Source organism: Arachis hypogaea, chromosome 2, assembly GCF_003086295.3.
Source record: "Arachis hypogaea cultivar Tifrunner chromosome 2, arahy.Tifrunner.gnm2.J5K5, whole genome shotgun sequence".
Classification (NCBI taxonomy): Eukaryota; Viridiplantae; Streptophyta; class Magnoliopsida; order Fabales; family Fabaceae; genus Arachis; species Arachis hypogaea.
In genome coordinates this window covers 1,322,128-1,341,778 of record NC_092037.1, presented here as the reverse complement: position 1 = coordinate 1,341,778, position 19,651 = coordinate 1,322,128, and the positions used below count along the sequence as shown (strand labels likewise).

Here is a 19,651-nt window from a genome sequence, read left to right as displayed (position 1 = left end):
TATGAGTGTGCGAGAATATTTTCTGAAAATCAATTTCAATCTATGTTTCTTATGAATCTTGTATATTTATAGATTTTTTCAACTAATCAAATTTCATCACGTGTTTTATATACAAAACCTGAAAAGTAATTATTCCCGCCAAATACATGTGTTGTGTAAACGTTTTCAGCTGTCTTGACCATAGATTCTAATTATGTTTCAACTGCTCTATTTCACTTCGACAAACCTCATCGAATTAAATACCTTTCTCCTATTGATAACCTCATTTTGACAAAAGTCATCACGCTCGACAAGACTTATTGTGTACAATCCTCGATACAAATTACAACATCTTCAATTTATAATTTATTTTATTCAAATAAACAAAAAAAAAAGGAAAAAAGAAAAAAATCACTACTCATCATCATTTATAAGTGAAAGCACTTGCTTTCCAATGTTGTGGCCATTGAAAACTCTAACTAAGGCAGCAGCCCCATTCTCAAGGCCCCCAACTATGTCTTCCACACATGATATTTCACCATTTCTGATTTGAGGCAGCAAGAACTCCAAGAATTTGGGATAGAGTGGATAATAGTCAACCACATTGAACCCTTGCATGCGAATCCTTTTATAAATAAGACATGCTGTGTTTTTAATTCCTTCATGTTCCTCCTTTGTGTATTGAGATATCATTCCACACACTGCAATTCTACCATGCACTCTCATGTTCATAAGAACTGCATCTAGCATTTTGCCCCCAACAAGCTCAAAATATATGTCAATACCTTGAGGAAAGTACCTAGTAAACAAATAATTTAAAAAAAATTATGCTACATATAAGTTATTTAATTTATTAATTAGGAACTGTCACAAAAAAAAAAATTATTTTTTAGGAACCAACTTTAGAGCTTTACCGTGGAAGAAGGTTAAAAATTGACTTCTTTAAATGTTGTTATTAAAGTGACACTTTTTTTTATATATTTCAATAATGCTTTTTATTTTTATTTTTAAATTAAAAAATATTATTAAACAATAAAAAATCTTATTTTAATTTTAATAATAATTTTTAGTTTTTTTTAAGTGTTGTTAAAATGATATAAATATCATAACCAGTAACCACTAAAACCATAAATGCCACAATATCCACCTTAATAAAATGCAGCAAAACAATAAAATGTAAAGGTAAGGAATTAGGTATTATTGGATTAATGCTTTTAATTTCATTGTGTCTAAAATCTACTATATGATGACTTAATGTAATAGTGTTCAATCAAATATCTATTCATTGTAACAAGTAAATAGAAAGCAAAATAGTTATTATTAGCAATTGTATATTAAAATTTGCCATTATATATTTATATATAAATATATTTATTATTTAATTTATTTTAATATATATTTTATATTTAACATATATTTTATATTAATAATTAATTTTAATGAACAACTAACATAATTATAAATACACACCTTTTCAATGCTGCGCCCAAGTCATGTTCTTCCTTATAATTGAAAGCTTCGTCAAACCCAAATTTGCTCTTTAGTAGATCAACCTCGTTAAATGAATTTCATACCACACATGTAATTAATAAGAGAATAATTAATGATGAGAAATATATATAATCATAATCATATAATCATCATAATTTCCAAGCTGCTTAAGCTACATTTGCGTTAGAAACAATATAGAATATTAATATACTATCTATCAACTTATTATTAATAATAATAAATTATTATATTTTAAATATGTATATAAGGAAATATATCTAAAAAATATATTTATAAAGATATTTTTATTAGACATAGCTATAAAAAAAATATTTTTACTTGCCACATTCATAAAGACACTTTTATTAAATACAATCATAAACAAAAATTAACAAAAATACTATTGATAATATAACGAGATTATTTGCGTTATTATCAAACCCTTTCCACAGGACCACAACATAATATTTGTTTCTCAATAAAATCTGATAGGGTAGTGCTAAGGAGCCGCTAAGGAGCCAATGACCTATCCAGAATAACCATCCGAATATCAGGGATAATAAACATCTTATGTCATAAAATCACTCATCCTAAAAACTTAAGTTAATTTTGGAGTTTACCAAGGATCGAACCTTTGACCTTTTGGATTTAGAATTCTAATACCATGTCATGAACTCACTCATCTCAAAAGCATAACTTGACATGACAATGTAACACTAATGGTCATATCTCTAATACTTCCTAAACCTCCATTGTACACATTGTACGCTTAGACCATTGGCTCCCTATACTTTTCCAATCTGATAATATAATCAACATTGGGCTTGTTTGGATGAGTTATCTTTTTTCGAGTTATCTTTTTTTAAAAGATCTTATGGAGAAGTAAAAGTAATTTTATATTTGAATATCTCATATAAAAAGATCTTTTTATCTATAAATTATGTTTGGGTATAACAATATAAAAGTATTTTTTTGTTTATTTATTATATGAAAAACTTCTTTTTTAAAAAAAAAAGATCTTTTAAAAAAAAGATGTAAATTACAGCTTCTCAAAATAAATATTTTTTATTTTTCTAATACTTTTACTTTTATTACTAAAAATTTACCAAATACGCTAAAAAATAAAAAGAAAGATCTTTTTTCATTGAAAAAAAATCTTTTTTTTAACAAAATAATAACGTCAAAACAAACAGATTAAATTAGTCAAGTAAGACACAAATTTATCCAATTAGATTAATCAAATTAGTTCTAATAGAATAGTACCATTCACAAAGACCAACTAACAAATTGGTAATTATTTAACAAAATAATCCAAATATGAAATTACCTTGTCTTTGCTGCCAGCACTTCCAACAACATAACAACCAATCAATTTTGCAAACTGCCCCACGAGTTGACCAACTGCACCTGCTGCTGCTGAGACAAACACATATTCACCCTTCTTTGGACCACAAACCTCAAAGAATCCAGAATAAGCCGTTAATCCAGGCATACCTAGTCACATTTATTTAAAATAAAAAAAATTGCATTAAGTAATTAAACTAGAAATCAAAGACTAGAAGATGTATAATTTTTTTTTACCAAGGATCCCTGTGTAATAGGATAAAGGCACATCAGTGTGGTGATGGATTTTAAACAAGTTTTCAGGTGATGATATGATTGAGTACTCTTCCCATCCAGTTACTCCCCAGACATAGTCACCTTCTTGAAAATCTTGGTGCTTTGAATCCAAAATTCTGGATACTCCAAATCCATATAGTGGCTGTACAAAATTCTTGTAAATATAGATGTAAATTATTTATTAACCATATAGTATAATTTTTTTCTTAATTCTTTTTTATGTCACATATTTAGCAGGAAGGAGAATACAAAAGGATTAACACTTTTAGTCTAAAAAAGGATAATTAACTAATATTAATTTAAATGTAAGATAAATAAAAGTAAAAATATTAATCATCTAATATTTTTCATTTATTAAAACAAATTTGTTGCATTCAATTAATGACAAAACTGAAATTATGGAACCAGTAAAATTATATCTTTTCATTTTCTCAAAAACTGAATAACTTATAAAATAAATAAATGAGCATAAACTTACTGAGCCAGGAATAAAAGACTGCGAAACACTAAATTTATCATCTTTTTGCATCAAAGGTCTAAGATGAGGATCAGCAGCCAAGAAAAGGTTTTTGACCAAAACAACTCCTTTGGAGTCATCTCCAAGCTTCAGTTTAATAGTAGAATCTGAAGATACAAACATGTCAGATTCTTTAGGGAAGCCAGATACATAGTGCCTTAATAATAACTGCTTGTTTCTCACATCTTTCTCTGCCATTTTTTCAACTCCTTTCAATTCAATATATGCAGCTCTAATGGATTCAATTTCTATGTTATGATGATGAGTTGATGACAATATATATAAAATGAGTTTTATATATAATTTTTTCATTGGCGGCCGCCGGCCTCTACACAAACTCGTTTAATTTATTTATGCGATAATACCATGATTGACTTAATTAATTAATTAAATACTTCCAAGTTCCATCTAACTAATGATGCGACAACTCATAAGCTTATATATCATTTTTTTCTTCTTTATTTAATGTTATTTCTTATAGTTAGGCTTAATTTGGTAAAGCTTTTGCTTTTTAAAAGTAGCTTATGAAAGTTGTCTTTTAAAAGACAGCTTTTTAAAAGCTGCAGCACTTACGTTTGGTAAAATTAAATTAAAAATGGCTTTTAATAAGTACAAGCACCATAATTATGTTTGGTAAAACAGCTTTTAAAAGTTGAAAAAATTATAATAAACATGTTTATAACAAAAAAAATAATTTTTTTGTTCAAATTCTTTAAAATTTTATATAATATTTTAAAATAAAATAATGTTAAAATAAAAAATTCATAATAAACATAAATATAATAAATAAATTCTTCTATTTTTTAACTTTAAAATTTTATATAAGTATCATAAAAATTTATTTTATCCTAAACATCATTACTAAAAATATTAAATTACCTAAATTACTATAATCTAATTTTTTCCACCAATCAAACTTAATGCTATATTATTTCGAACCATCTCTATAGTTCCAAGAAACTCATCTCCAACTTTTTCAACTCCATTTTCAGCTTCACCTTCATAGCCATATCCATCTTCTTCTTCAAGCTCAACGTCCTTCATTGTGCAATTTCTTTTCCATCATTTTTCTCTTCAGATGTGATCAAATTCATTGTTGTATCGATCAAACTTATCATATGATAACAAAAATTATTCCATAAGTTCATACAAAAATTGAAAGATTGAAAATAAAGTAAATCATAAAATTTTAAGTCAGGTATACCTAAATACTTGTTATGTGGTACACAATAATAAATTTTATAAAGTATTATTATCAATTAATAGACTAATAAACATACAATATTATTCTATTCTAGTAGGCTAATAATAACACAGGAACCGGATATATTATAAAAACAAAAGAATCATAGAATAATTAATTAACATTACTTGAAAAAAAAATCACAAGAAACAATAAACTGATAATATGATTCATGAATCAAATTTTGGAGTTCTAATTGAATCAATTAACACTTTATTTTGATACTAACTCAAATTTTAGAGACTAATAATTAACATATTTACTTGATTTATCATTAGTCAATAATAAAATTTGTATGTAATCCAATGTTAGTACTGGTACGTCCATTACCCACCTATGTATATTGGCTCACCTTTACAGATCATAAAAAATGGGACACATATCTCAAATAAACTACTCTTATGATTATATATCTATATTTACATATGTATATACATGTTGTTATTATAATTTGCACTAATGTTCATGCAAAAAAATTTTATGATTGGTTTTCATCAACCTCTTCCTGTTTCAAAGAACAGAAAAAAACAAACAAACATAATAGATCTACTGAAAAAATATAAAATTAACGCAAAAAAAAATAATATAAATAGATAGAAGTTCATACATAATATGTGATAGAGATGTATTTGTGTTGAAATTTGTGAAGATTAAGTTGAAAAATAAAAAATATATGAAGATTGTGTTAGATTTTATGAAGGTTAGGAAGAGAAGTTAGAAATATATGAAGATTTTAATGGCAATATAATAGCGGGAAATATGTGCGGGAAAATGAAAAAAATTTGGTAAGCATAAGCCAGCTTTGAAAAGCTCCCTCCTAGGTGCTTTCAAAGCACCCCTAACTTTTAAAAGCCGCAAGCACAAGCACTTGAGCTTTTTAATTTACCAAACGCAAAATGACGTGCTTGTGCTTTTTAAAAGCACAAGCACCTCCTGAAAAAGCTTTACCAAACCCAGCCTTAATACTGGAAGTGAGTCAAGTCAACTTATGAGCCAGTTTGAACTCGATAAACTGAATTCGTAAGCTTGTGAGTCAAATTTAAATTTAGAATTTAATTTATAAATTAAATGAGTCTAGTTTAAACTTTGATAAACTCAATTTATTAACTCTGAACAGTATAGATTAAATACATAATTTAATATATATATATAATTTTACATATATATTAATATTGTTAAATATTTAAAATTTTATAATTATTTTTTATATATAATTTTGATATAGAATATAAATAAAAAATTTATAATTAATAAATAGATAATATATAATATATTATTTTTTAATATTTTTTAATATATATAAATTATAATTTATTGATATAAAATTATAGATAATGTTTCTATTATTTGAACCAATTCGTAAATTTTTGTTAATTTAAGTTTACAAAATAGATTCAATTATTAACGAGTTAAGAACCAAATTTAACTCAATTCCGATCCTACTTACGGTGATCAAACAAAGACGTCACTGTTACGTTTGACGAGCTGTGGACGAACGGAATTAATGAATGGATCATAGCTTAGCTATGAAATAATGCACCACATTTGTTCGAGATTCGTCCGATATGTGAAATTTTTAATATCTAATTATGTCTTTAAAAATAAAAATATATATGAATACATCTAAATATAATTATGTATTGATATGTCTAATTTTATTTTTTATACGATATATTTAAAATGAGTTTATAAGTAATGTGTATTTTAATTATTAATAAAAATTATGTAAAATACTCTGTATAATATAAACATATTAAAAATTTTCAAAAAGTTAATTTATAATTTAATATGTGACATATATATATAAAAGTGTCTCCCTGTCAATGTTCGGGCATTAGAATCATCATCGTGACATAATTTAATATTTAGGTAAAAATTGTATTGACTTTGATATAGTTAGAACTGACAATGAATAAAGTATGATAGGGTTTAGATTCTACTCTGAGTCTAACTACGGATTAAAAATTTTATTAAAATTCTATCCTATCTTATTTGAGGGTTGAGAATCTCTCAACCCTAACTCTACCCGCACTTTAAAATTTTAAACCCTATCCTACCCTACCCCACCTTACCCGTAGAAATATCAAATTTTTTTAAAGTAAATATAAAATTCAATTATTTCAAATTTTATACGTATTAATAACATAAAAAATAAAAAAACTAATACTCTAAGTTACTAAATTAACTAACTAGTTTAGTGGTTGTTCACTTATTATAAATCATTACATAAAAAAAGTTGTGGGTTCAACTCTTACTTTCTTTACTATATAGAAAGATTTTTATAAGTACCCTATCCAAACAGGTTGAACCGTATTCAAAAGAATCCCTTTCTAGTTTTTGGTAACAACAATTTTTCTCTTCTAAAGATATCTGAAATTATTGAGGGGCAATGGCGAGAACTTTTTTACCGAAATTTTGACCACTGAAAAGGCCAACTAAGGCTGCAGGGCCACTCTCAAGACCTTCAACTATGTCTTCCACATATGCAATCTTCCCTTCTCTAATATGAGGCAGAATAAACTCCAAGAATTTAGGATAAAGGGGATAGAATTGAGATACAATAAAACCTTGCATCTTAATCTCCTTATATATGAGATATGCCATATTCGTTACACCTTCTGCTTGACTGAGATTATACTGTGAAATCATTCCACATACCAGTATGCGACCATGAGATCTCATGTTCAATAGCACAGCATCAAGTGTCTTACCCCCCACGTTTTCAAAGTATATGTCAATGCCTTCGGGGAAGTATCTGAAAATATAATCAAACATTCAAACTACATTCATATTTATAATCTAATTTTTTAGTATTCACGTACTAACCTTTTTAAAGCAGCATCGAGATTTGATTCTTCTTTGTAGTTAAAGGCTTCGTCAAATCCTAATTTATTCTTCAATATATCCACCTAGGTGTGTAGGAGAAATTAAATGCATTCAACTAAAAACTAAGACTAATTATGTTTCTCAAAATGAAGCACTCTTATTTTGAAATAATTTAACAAAAACAGAAGTATTACTAATGATTTAGATTACAGTTTTCTCGCTACAACAATATAGATTATTTTTTAGGGTTATAATGTGTAAAAGAAAATTAAAATTTGTCAAAAAAATAAATTTTGACACTATTTTAACTATGAAAATATGTTAATAAAAATTTTGTCAAAAATAGTATTTTTAACATATAAGTGATTGTGAAAAAAATTTAAATCTTATTTTGATAAATATTGGCTGTCAAAAATAATTTGTTAGAAAATTTTGAGAACATATTTTCTGTGATACTTATTAATTGTCAAAAATACTATTTATTTTAACACTTATTGACTATAAAATATTCTCAACAAAAAATTTTAACAAAAAATGAGATGAGATCTTAAAACTAAAGAATAAATTGAGATTTTGAATATAAAGAATGAGTAGTATAATCTTAAACTGAGAGCAATGTGATATCAAAATTAACAGAGTCAAAGAAGAAAAAAAATAGTGGAGTAAATTGAAAACAAATGAGTGTCAAAATTGAGGAGTAATTTTCTACGGTCAAATTATTCATCAAGAAAATATAAAAAATTTGACATTTGTAATATTTGTCAAAAATATATATTAATTTTGACATTTAATTATGGTGTTAAAAAATAAAATATTAAAATAACTGTATTTTCTTGTAGCTATGGATTTTTTTTTGGTTGTATACTCAGTATTTTGTAAAACAAATACATCTTTACATAGATATATTTAAATCAAGATCCAAATCAAATAGAAAAAGATATACATATAGTGAAACACCTTTAATAATTAACGAAAATCTAACACAAAGTAAATCATTAAATTTAATTTTGGTTTAATTACTCTATTGGTCTTTATAGTTTTACCAAATTTATAAATAAGTCTTTATACTTTTTTTTTCTTTTAATTGGATCCTTACAATGCTTTTAACTTTGAAATTAAGTTCTTTTCATGTCAAAAAATATTAAAATTAATAAAACATTCATCGCAGAAAATATATGATCAAAGATCTAATTAGATTCTTAATTATGAGTATTTTCAATTTGTGAAAATATTTTGTTAATTCTAATATGTTTTATACTAACAAAAATTTAATTACAAAATTAAAAGTTATGTAAAGATCTAATTAAAAGAAAAATATAGATATCTAATTATAAATTTTGTAAAATTATAGAGACTAATGTTAATAGAGTAATTAAACTTTTAATTTTTTTGGCACACATGATGCTTTATTCTAACCTGTTGAAAATAAGGTTTAATTACTCTGTCAATCCTTATAATTTTATTGAATTTTCAATTACGTCCCTATACTTTTTTTTTTCGATTAAATCTCTACACTATATTAGATTTTATAATTAAGTTCCTACTGTGATAAAAACGCTGGAATTAACGGAATATTCTGTTAAATAAAACGAATATGTCTAATACTTGACTGAATATTCTATATAATTTAACAGAATATTTCATTAATTTCAATATTTTTGTCACGGTAGGGAGTTAGTTGCAAAATCTAATATGGTATAAAACCTAATTGAAAAGAAAAAAAATATAAGAACTTAATTGAAAATTCGATAAAACTATAGAAACCAACAAAATAATTAAATCGAAAAATAATAATTAGGGTAATACCTTTTCTTGACTTCCAGCACTTCCAACAACATAGCATCCAGTCAACTTAGCAAATTGGCCAACAAGTTGACCAACTGCACCAGAGGCAGCTGAAACAAAAACTTTCTCTCCTTTCTTAGGACACCCTAATTCAAAGAAACCACCATAAGCTGTCATTCCCGGCATACCTGTGTGTTCAAACAACAAATTCAATGATATTAAGTGAATTTAGTATGGATACATATCATCTTTTATTAATGATAGATTAAGAAGTTTAAATCATGTTATACAGACACAAAAAATCAGCATAATTCAGGTAATCAACTATTTAGTTAATTGGTTAAAAATAATTATAAATCGAAATATAGAATAATATATTGGTTTAATTACTCTGTTGGTTCCTATAGTTTTGTGAAATTTTTAATTAGGTCCCTATACTTTTTTTTTAATTGGATCCCTGCACTAAATTTTTTTTCAATTAAATCCCTCTTAGTAGTAATTAACTTAATTTTATAGGGATCCAATTAAAAAAAAGAATTGGTATAGGGACCTAAATAAAAGGAAAAAAAGTGTAGGGACCCAATTAAAAAAAATTTTGGTGCAAGGACTCAATTAAAAGGAAAAGAAGTATAGGGACCTAATTGAAAATTTTGCGAAACTATAGGGACCAATAGAGTAATTAAACCTAATATATTTTCATTTATAATCAAACTTTGTAAACAATATAATCAAATTTAATTTATATTTATAATTAAATTCCATAAATTATATAATTAAACTATATTTATATTTATAATAAAAAATAAAATCATAGAAAATAAAAATATAATTTTTTGTATTAATAAAAATTTTGACTATTCTGTTATAAAACACCATACAGTTTAAAAGCTTGAAATGAGCAAGTATATTAAATCTTTTAATGTATTTAATATTTTAAATCATATAATTTTTGTTTTACTTGTTAGATTTAAGAGTGTTTTTAATTAAAACATGAAAAATACCTATTAAAAAATTCACTCTTTAATAATGACGGTTATAATTTGATCTAAAATTAAAAGTGGAAACTGCAGTTAACTTCACGTGAAACTAATAATTGAGAGTCATTAGATAAAAATTTAGTTAAATCAATCAAACTATTTAACGACTTTCAATTATCGACTTCACGTGAAGTTGACTGCGTCATAAAAATTAAATAATTGATGAGCACATACCCAAAATTCCAGTATAGTAAGAAAGTGGAACATCAGTGTGGTCAATCTTGAATAGTATTTGAGCTGAAGGGACCAAACTGTATTCCTCCCATTTAGTAACCCCCCACACTAAATCATCTTTCTTATAGTTTGGATCTCCAGATTCAACCACTTTACTTACACCGAATGCCGTCAATGGCTGCAACAATATTAAAATTCACATGCTATCAATGCAAAATTTGATAAGTGATGTAACCATTTATTATTTGCTTTAGAAAGATAATGAACAATTAAAAACACAATTTATATATGTTATATAATTTTAAATTGTAGGCATAATTAGAGTTGAATAGGAAACCAACAATTACTTAGGTGTTTGATTCGAGTGAGTTTCGTGAAAAATAGATTAAGTGAAAAATAATAGTTAAGGTGAGAGATTAGGGGTAAGTAAACTTATGAGGAAGACACTTCTGTTAATGGCAAATAAATAATACAAAAACTAATAGTGAGGAAGAGAAGTGGAGAATAAGTGTTGAGACCTCCACTAATATCACAAGAGGATTAATGAGTTTTGTTTAAAGTGGACAGGAATAGTTTACAGAAAAGAGAAGCTCTCAGAAGAGGATGAAGGTGAAGGTGAAAGTAAAGGATGAAAAGGGTTTCAAGGTCCGTGAAGAAGAAGATGATCAAGGTGAAAGTGAAAAGTGAGAGTGAAGGATAAAGGATGAAGGATGAAGGATGAAGGATGCTTTACAATGTGGCTTGAGATCCTTTTTATAGTGTAAAACTATGATGAAGAGGGCACCCCTTGGCCAATGGTTTTAGTCTGACATTTGGTTTACTGCTCTTTTCAAAATATCTTTAGGTATTTGGGATCACATCAAGTCTTGTCAACTGAAAAGGGATAGGAAGTTGATTCCACACGTTAAACTAAAGCTCTTCACATGTGACATTAGTGAAGGACATTTAATTTGGTTTTTTTCAACTAGATGACACATTTACACTCCAAATCCAACCAATCTACTTCCACCAATATAGTTTCCACTGAAGAGAAATTCAACTCCTCAAGGTATTATTTTGGATTCCATCATTTTAGCCCAATACCTTTAGGAGGAACTTAACTCTTTTTTGACCATATTTATAGGTCATTATAAAAATAATTATGTAAAAAATTTTTTTATATTTTTAGTACATAATCAATGTTCAAATGGATGTAAATGTAATTATTGAATGCATTTCAATAATCGCATTTAATAATTCAATTATTGGATTCAATAATTGTCATTCAAATACGTTCATATATATTGTCTTTGAGACCGAAGTATAGAGATATTAGACACACAAATTTGTTTAGTTGTAGATACAAATATGCTCCAAAGAAAGAAGATATGTATAATTTTTATACGGATAATGTTAAATAGACAAAAAAACAGTTAGAATTTGTCTTATTTAGCATTCATTAATTATCGCAACAATTAATGAATGCTAAATAAGGCAAGTTATGATTGATTTTAACTGATTTTCTTTGATTACCAAACATTTTCGTTTTTATACTCTAAACAATGATTTTAATTGAGAAATTGTATAAAAATATTTTTTTATTATCAATATATTAAAATTATTTTTTTTAACATGAATTGTTGTTAAAAATTCTTTATGAACATAAACGTAGCTATAATTATAATTTGTATCTCATTTATAAAAATATACACATGTGACTATATTCCATATTTTTATACGAGTAACTAATTTCTGATATGGAAACAGTAAATTATAGTAGAATTTTGTTATATACTTATATTTAAACAGAGACGGTATATCAATACCGCATAAAACTTTAATTTAGGAAAAAAAAACTCAAAACTAAAATAAATAAAAAGCAAAATGTTATTATGACAATTATTAAATCACTCTTCTACTTTAATCTATGACAACAATAAAAACGTCTCATGGTTTATAAATTCAGCCCAATAGAATACACAAATTCAATTGTAATTTTAGTTTTTATCTTATTTTATAATTATCTTTATCTTATTTTTATTTACTTTTATTTTTTATAGGCCAATATTCTATATATACTTAGTTTTATCTTCAAAGTTTACAATTGAATTTATACATTCTGTTGGGCTGAATTTATAAACCGTGAGACGTTTTATTATTGTCATAGACTAACGTGGAACAGTGGTTTAATAACAACTTACTGAGCCAGGAGAATAGTGAAATCCCAAAGACACAGGAGTATCCTTGTACATGAGGAGCCGCATGTACGGATCACATGATAAGTAGAGATTCTTGAGCAACACAACATCACTAGAACCTTCTGGAACCTTCAATGTTATGCTACCTTCCACAATCTCCATGTCACTTTCCTTTGGGAAACCAGTGACATAGTTCTTCAGAAGCACTTGCTTGTTCCTCACTTGTGCCATAATCTCTTAAACTTGCTGCAATCACAATTGACGTACGTAGAGATCAAATGGCATAGAAGAAGTTATAGAGACAACAAGTTTTGGCCGTTGCTAATTTTGATCCACGTTCTCTTTATCCTCTCGTCCTTTATTGATTTGGTTGAAGAATTTTTATGGTCACAATTTTTTTGTGAGGAATTATTGCCCAATGTTATTTGGGTTTTTCTTAATGTGGGGACCGAAAAAGTAAAAACTCAGCTATAGTCGACTTCAAGTAAAATTAATAATTGAGAGTCGTTAGATGAAATTTTAGTCAGATCAATCAAATTATCTAACCGCTTATCAACTTTACGTGAAGTCGACTGCACCTGAATTTCCACCGACCGAAAATAATATATAATCACGTGTTTATTTTATATTCATGCTAAGATAGGTCCCATTAATTGAAAGTAGCTACGTTAATTAAAGTGAAGGAGTCATCTTTGAAAATTTAATTTAACAAAAAAATCCTTGTTTATTTTATATTCATGACATTTAGCTATAGCTCGAATAACATAATCGCCTCATCCTCACCTTAATTCGAATATCACTCCTAAGTCCTAACTTTAGAAAAAAAAAAGGTCCCATTAATTGAAAGTAGCTACCTTAATTAAGGTGAAGGAGTCATCTTTGAAAATTTAATTTAACAAAAGATAAGAGTCTGTGGTTCTTGTTTACAAAGTGAGGACTATTTTGTTGGGGAGTCATTTTTAATTGCTCTCAGAGTAAATAAAAAGATTATTATCTCCAATCAATTTATACCACGTACGTTAAAATTATTTTGTTATAAATATCTATTAATGACTTGTTAAATTAATAAATTAGTGCAACCGAAAGCACCTAAAATTTTTTCTTTTGGTGGGTTTTGTACTAACCATCTCAATAACGATAAGTTCTTTTTTTTTTTTAAAGGTGGTGATATTCCCCAGTCTGAAAGTATAGTATTATCAAGACCTACAAGAAGAAAGCTATACAGCAGCCATTATAATGGAGGAAAGTTTTCTATTTAATTTGTTGTTTCTAATAGGGGGTGTTTATCGGTCAGGTGAAAATTGAGTTTGATGTGATTCAGATCCGACCTGAAATCTATACCGGACTTATTTATTAAATTTGAATTCGGCCCTATACTCGATGAAACCTACACACATTCAGACCACGATTATACCAGATAAAAACTGGGTAAAAACCGGGCCGTTAACATTACTTTCTTATAAGTTAACATGTGAAAATATCCAAATTTCTAAGACTCCAACCATTATTTGACATGATAAAATTCACTTAGAAAAATATAACAAGAACCATCCCTTTCCTAAAATTAAAGCATAACCACAATCAATACTAATAATGTCTAATAACACTAAATATTTAAATCAATACAAATAACACAATATTATGCATTAGTCTAAAGTCTTATGCATTTTAAACATAAAACATTAACTTATAGTCTTATAATAACTAATAAAACAAAATATTAAAGTTTACAATACTTAAATTCCACATAAAAATAGCCATCATCTATCACTAATAACTCAAAATATTAATTATGTATGATGACTGGGCCATCAGACCGAGCTCGGGTGGCCCAAACTATGACATAGACCCGACCCGAAATAATGACCGAGTCTATTTTTTATATCCTTACCCAGCTCTAAATCTGGTAAAACCACACCAAATTAGCCCCTAAAAAGTTCGAAACCGAATCGAATCTTCAGGGCCGGCCGGACCATAAACATCCCTAGTTTCTAGTATAGCTGGGAACATGGTTTAATTCAAGGCCTTACTTTTCATTTGGTTTGTTGCTTTGTTTGTAATCTCTTTTAGGTTCTCGGGTTTGGCTCGCCATTCTGTTCTCTGGATGAGTAGAGTTTCGTTTGACAATTATAAAAAAATATCACGTAGGATAATTTTAATAAAAGTTTAATCAAAGATAATTTTAAAACATGAACCAAAAATAATAACAAAATATATTATAAATTTTTTAATTAGAGATAATTTTAAGGGTTAAATACGATTTTGGTCGTTAACGTATCGGTTAAAAAATTTTTTCATTCCCAACATTTTTTACATATGAAATCGTCTCTAAGATTTAAAACTAAGTTTTAAAATCGTCTCTTTTATTTAAATATTAAAATTTTAGACTAAATTATCTATAACAAAAAAAATTATAAAATAAAAAATAATAATAATAAGAGAAAAAGAATATTTTTACTCATGTGAAGAAGGAAAAGAAGAAAAAGGAGAGAAGAAGAAGAAGTTGTTCACAATCCACTTCTGCCTCCGCTTCTGCCGCCACCTCCTTATGATTTTGATCCCTAACATAAGGACGATTTTAAAACCAAGTTAAATTTTAGGAACGATTTTGTAAGCGAAAAAAAATTCGGAACGAAAAAAAATTTCAGCCTATACTTTATAGAGCAAAATCGTACTTAACCCTAATTTTAAACTGTTGAAGACATATTAAAACTTATTTTGAACGTTGAAAGTAAAAGTATAAAATTAATATAAATTAGATGTTAAAGGAATATTTTCTTAAGGTTTTTCAATCATTAGGAATAAAATACGTACCCGTCAACTACACAGGCCATGTAGAACGAAAATTAAACCACATTCCAGAGAAAAAAAGTAATAAGTGAACAAAATGATGATGAAAAAAACAAGCTATGCCAAAAGCACAAGCTTTCATTCACGAGAAACAACAAGAACTTGTTTTCCAAAATTGCGACCACTATAAAGGCCAACCAGTGCAGCAGGTCCATTCTCAAGACCCTCAGCTATGTCTTCCACGTACATAACTTTCCCTTCTCTGATATGTGGCAGAAGAAACTCCAAGAATTTGGGATAAAGGTTATAGGAATCACTAACTATGAAACCTTGCATTCGAATGCGCTTAAATATCATATTCGCCAAATTTGTTACACCTTCTGGTTGAGTAAGATTATATTGAGAGATCATTCCACAGACAGATATGCGGCCATGAAGTCTCATATTCAGTAGTACGGCATCAAGTGTCTTTCCGCCAACATTCTCGAAGTAAATGTCGATGCCTTCGGGAAAGCATCTGATTTGTAAAGTGATGTTTGATCAACGGAAATTGCACAAACTAACATTTTGATGGCAACAAACAAATCAAACTAACACTTCATCATTGGACTTTAAGCACTGACCTTTTCAGCGCAGCATTGAGATCCGACTCTTCTTTGTAGTTAAAAGCTTCATCGAATCCTAATTTATTCTTCAATAGATCCACCTGTTCGCGAGAAACATACATTTCAAATTTAAAGAGATTGGTAACAGAGTAAATTGAATGGATTTCATTCATGGCAATCCTACTCCTTTCAGTCGATCCGAAAACTATTCCAAAATAAGCATGAAACACATGGTATGGTATGGTATGGTATGGTATGGTATTACATTTTTTTTTTCTTGTTTGAAATATAAACCACATCAGAGTGGAACTATCGATATTTGATATTTTTAATTACAGTATGAGCATATATGATTTTAAAAAGTTTAGTGCAAATTCACCTAGAATGTTACAAAATCTTACAAGTATGCCACATTCTTCAAAAGTTTCCACTGATGGAAGTGATTTGTAGCTATGAAAGAAAACAGGTTATGCTTGGAAATTGGCAAAAGTATTCCAGCAATAACAATTAAGCTAACAGAATCAGTAGCATCCTTAAGAGTATAAGGAAAAGAATCAATGAATGGCACTGATTTATTGCGTATGCTATGCTAGCACCAATAATTAGATTATAGGAGAATACCTTCTCTTTGCTTCCGGCACTTCCAACGACATAACAACCGGCCAATTTAGCAAACTGCCCAACAAGTTGACCAACTGCACCAGAAGCGGCTGAAACAAAAACTTTCTCTCCTTTCTTGGGAGAGCATAATTCAAAAAAACCAACATAGGCTGTCATTCCAGGCATACCTATTCAAAGAAGAAAACGATATGGGTGAAATGGCAGAATAAAACAAGAGAAAACATGTAACTAAGGAGAACTAAATAAAGTCCAATGTCATTAACATGTTTTAAGCAGAGTCATTAAGAGTTCGATGTGGCACATACAAAAAATAGGAAGAAAATAGAAGAAAATAGGAAGCAAACAAGCAAATAACCACCCCTGGGAAACAGAATTCATGTGTCACAACCAGGGTCTCAACGGGAATGGCAAGAAAAAATAAAAAACTAAATGGTTAAATGGAGTCGCCACTGAAGTTTTATTTTCACTGGGGAAACATTGGTAAGATCCCATTCTCAGCAGTCGAATATGCACATATCATGCTAACAACTCTGAAAGTGACATATCCATTTTTAGATAGTTTACCTAAGGTAAATTGTGCAACTAAGTGAAAAATATAAAATAAACTTTCAATATATCACATTAAAACTTCATAAAATGTGGGTTGCAAATCATGCTAACATGCATCAAGCTCGTCATTTTCACTAAGAATTATTATATAAAATGAAATGGCAGAAGACTACATACACATACCAAGAATTCCAGTATAATAGGAAAGCGGAACATCAGTGTGCTGAATTTTGAAAAGTGTTTGATCTGAAGAGACCAAGCTGTACTCTTCCCATTTTGTAATTCCCCACACTAAATCGCCTTTCTTATAATCCAGGTGCCCAGATTCTAGGACTCTACCTACACCATATCCTGTCAATGGCTGCAAGAACAATTATCAACAATATGTACCCACATAAATATGAGTTCATGGATTATATAATACTTTACCGTAGACTAATTCTTCCTTGGCTTATAGAGTTTTAAAATTTTTCATATCTAAAATAAGATAAATGCCCTTTCCTATCCTGACCATTTGTCTAAAGGATAAAACCTCACAATCATCTAAGTAACTGGTCTAAGCGGTCCTTGTTCTGGGTTTAGACAGCACTTGACACATCAGCCGGTTAAGTTTGCTTACATCAGGTACCTAGATGATTAGGGACCAATTTTTCATGATCAATTTTACTTTACTCTTTAACCTGAGTTCAGGGAGAATGAATCATTTCCTATTAACTGCACCCTGCGTTCTGTCATACTTTAACTTTTGTAGGAGTTTTATTAATAAAACCCTAATATTAGGATTTAGGAACGTGACAAATTTGACTAGACCAGATGAACTTATTATATAACAGAATAAATAATAAAATATTGTCTCAATAGTAATAATTTTTTTAAAAGTGCATCCAATTGCAAAACCATGGATTCCATAAAGCAAAAAATACGCAACTCAATTCTGCAAAATACAGCATTAAAATCCTCAGCATTCAAACAGTATTTTTCCAGCAAATAGGTAAAACTCAATTTAACTACCAAAATTTTTAACAGACAATTTACAATTCAAAACCTAATCTGATTTCATATTTTGTGTGATTAACTTATTTTCATAGAGTGACTTACAGAGCCAGGGGTATAGGAAGAAGCACCCTCGGTCATGAGGATTCGCATGTAAGGATCACATGACAAATACAGGTTCTTGATGAGAAGGACCTCACTGGAAGCTTCTGGAAGCTTCAAGGTGACAGTGCCTTCAATAATGTGCATGTCCGATTCCTTGGGGAAACCACTCACATAATCCTTGAGAACCACTTGCTTGTTCCTGACTTCCGCCATTCCGAAAACGAAGGCCACAGATAATGTGGCGAAAGAGAAGAAGGGAAATTGGAATGTTAAATGAATATTTGCATGTTCGAGTCACCGGCTTTCCATTGCAAGTCACTCGGTCACTCCAGTGAATATATTGTTCTTATCTTTATTTTTATTTTTAGCAGAAAAATAATGGTTTGCTTATCAAGACTGATTTTTAAGATCAGGGATGACAACTTTTTGGGACGTCGAAATTTTTATGGACCGTCTTGAATCAAGATTTCACTATGGAAAATTTTTTTTCCGAAAATAAAAACTCAGGTGTAGGTGCAGGTGGCTTTACGTGAAGTTGATAATTGAAAATCGTTAGATAATTTGAATGATTTAACTAAATTTTTATCTAATAACTTTTAACTATCAACTTCACGTGAAGTCGACTCAATTATCAACTTCACGTGAAATCGACTACACCTGAATTTTTACTGAAAATCTCTCCATAATTTCGCTAATTTCTAAAATTTATAAATTTATTTAATTATTTTTAATAATTTATTTTTTATATATATTTAATAATTTCACATGTCATATATATATATATATATATATATATATATATATATATATATATATATATATATATATATATATATATATATATATATATATATATAAACTCAAAATTCTTAATTTTTATTTGGATAATCATTCTTCAATTTATAGATTTTTAAAATTATTCATACTCTATTCAATATCTTTATAGCTATCTTCTCGCTATTTTCCCGTCTTACCGCATTATTACTCTTCGCATGTAGTTTTCTTGGCATTTCTTTTTACAATTCTTTCTTTCTACTGCCCTGTCTCTCATATCTCGTCCATTATTCTATGCTCTAACTCATCGTGGCACTTCACTGTGTCATTTTAAAAAAAGTCACTTTAAATTTTTTTGTATAAAA

At 28.1% G+C, this 19,651-nt stretch overlaps 3 protein-coding genes across 4 annotated transcripts; all 3 read right to left on the bottom strand.

Annotated features, from left to right (window-relative positions):
* Positions 1-210: 210 nt before the first annotated feature.
* LOC112731316 (2-alkenal reductase (NADP(+)-dependent)) lies at positions 211-3,877 on the bottom strand. 2 transcript variants are annotated; one of them, XM_025780850.3, is made up of 5 exons: positions 3,569-3,877; positions 3,052-3,244; positions 2,798-2,964; positions 1,450-1,532; positions 211-778 (listed from the first exon to the last, which is right to left on the bottom strand). In XM_025780850.3, the coding sequence occupies exons 1-5, from the start codon at positions 3,803-3,805 to the stop codon at positions 394-396; spliced, it is 1,065 nt and encodes a 354-aa protein (XP_025636635.1). In that variant the 5' UTR covers positions 3,806-3,877; the 3' UTR covers positions 211-393. The 2 variants fall into 2 exon arrangements, with proteins under 2 accessions (XP_025636635.1, XP_025636636.1); XM_025780851.2 differs by having other exon boundaries at positions 3,052-3,232; positions 3,569-3,876.
* A 3,146-nt stretch (positions 3,878-7,023) lies between these two features.
* Positions 7,024-13,240, bottom strand: LOC112731300 (2-alkenal reductase (NADP(+)-dependent)). The gene is made up of 5 exons (XM_025780849.2): positions 12,853-13,240; positions 10,673-10,850; positions 9,483-9,649; positions 7,677-7,759; positions 7,024-7,605 (listed from the first exon to the last, which is right to left on the bottom strand). Exons 1-5 carry the CDS (start codon positions 13,078-13,080, stop codon positions 7,227-7,229), a joined length of 1,035 nt encoding a protein of 344 aa, XP_025636634.1. The 5' UTR covers positions 13,081-13,240; the 3' UTR covers positions 7,024-7,226.
* A 2,382-nt stretch (positions 13,241-15,622) lies between these two features.
* LOC112731284 (NADPH-dependent oxidoreductase 2-alkenal reductase) lies at positions 15,623-18,929 on the bottom strand. The gene is made up of 5 exons (XM_025780848.3): positions 18,513-18,929; positions 17,598-17,775; positions 16,866-17,032; positions 16,263-16,345; positions 15,623-16,156 (listed from the first exon to the last, which is right to left on the bottom strand). Exons 1-5 carry the CDS (start codon positions 18,723-18,725, stop codon positions 15,778-15,780), a joined length of 1,020 nt encoding a protein of 339 aa, XP_025636633.1. The 5' UTR covers positions 18,726-18,929; the 3' UTR covers positions 15,623-15,777.
* Between the last annotated feature and the right edge of the window lie 722 nt (positions 18,930-19,651).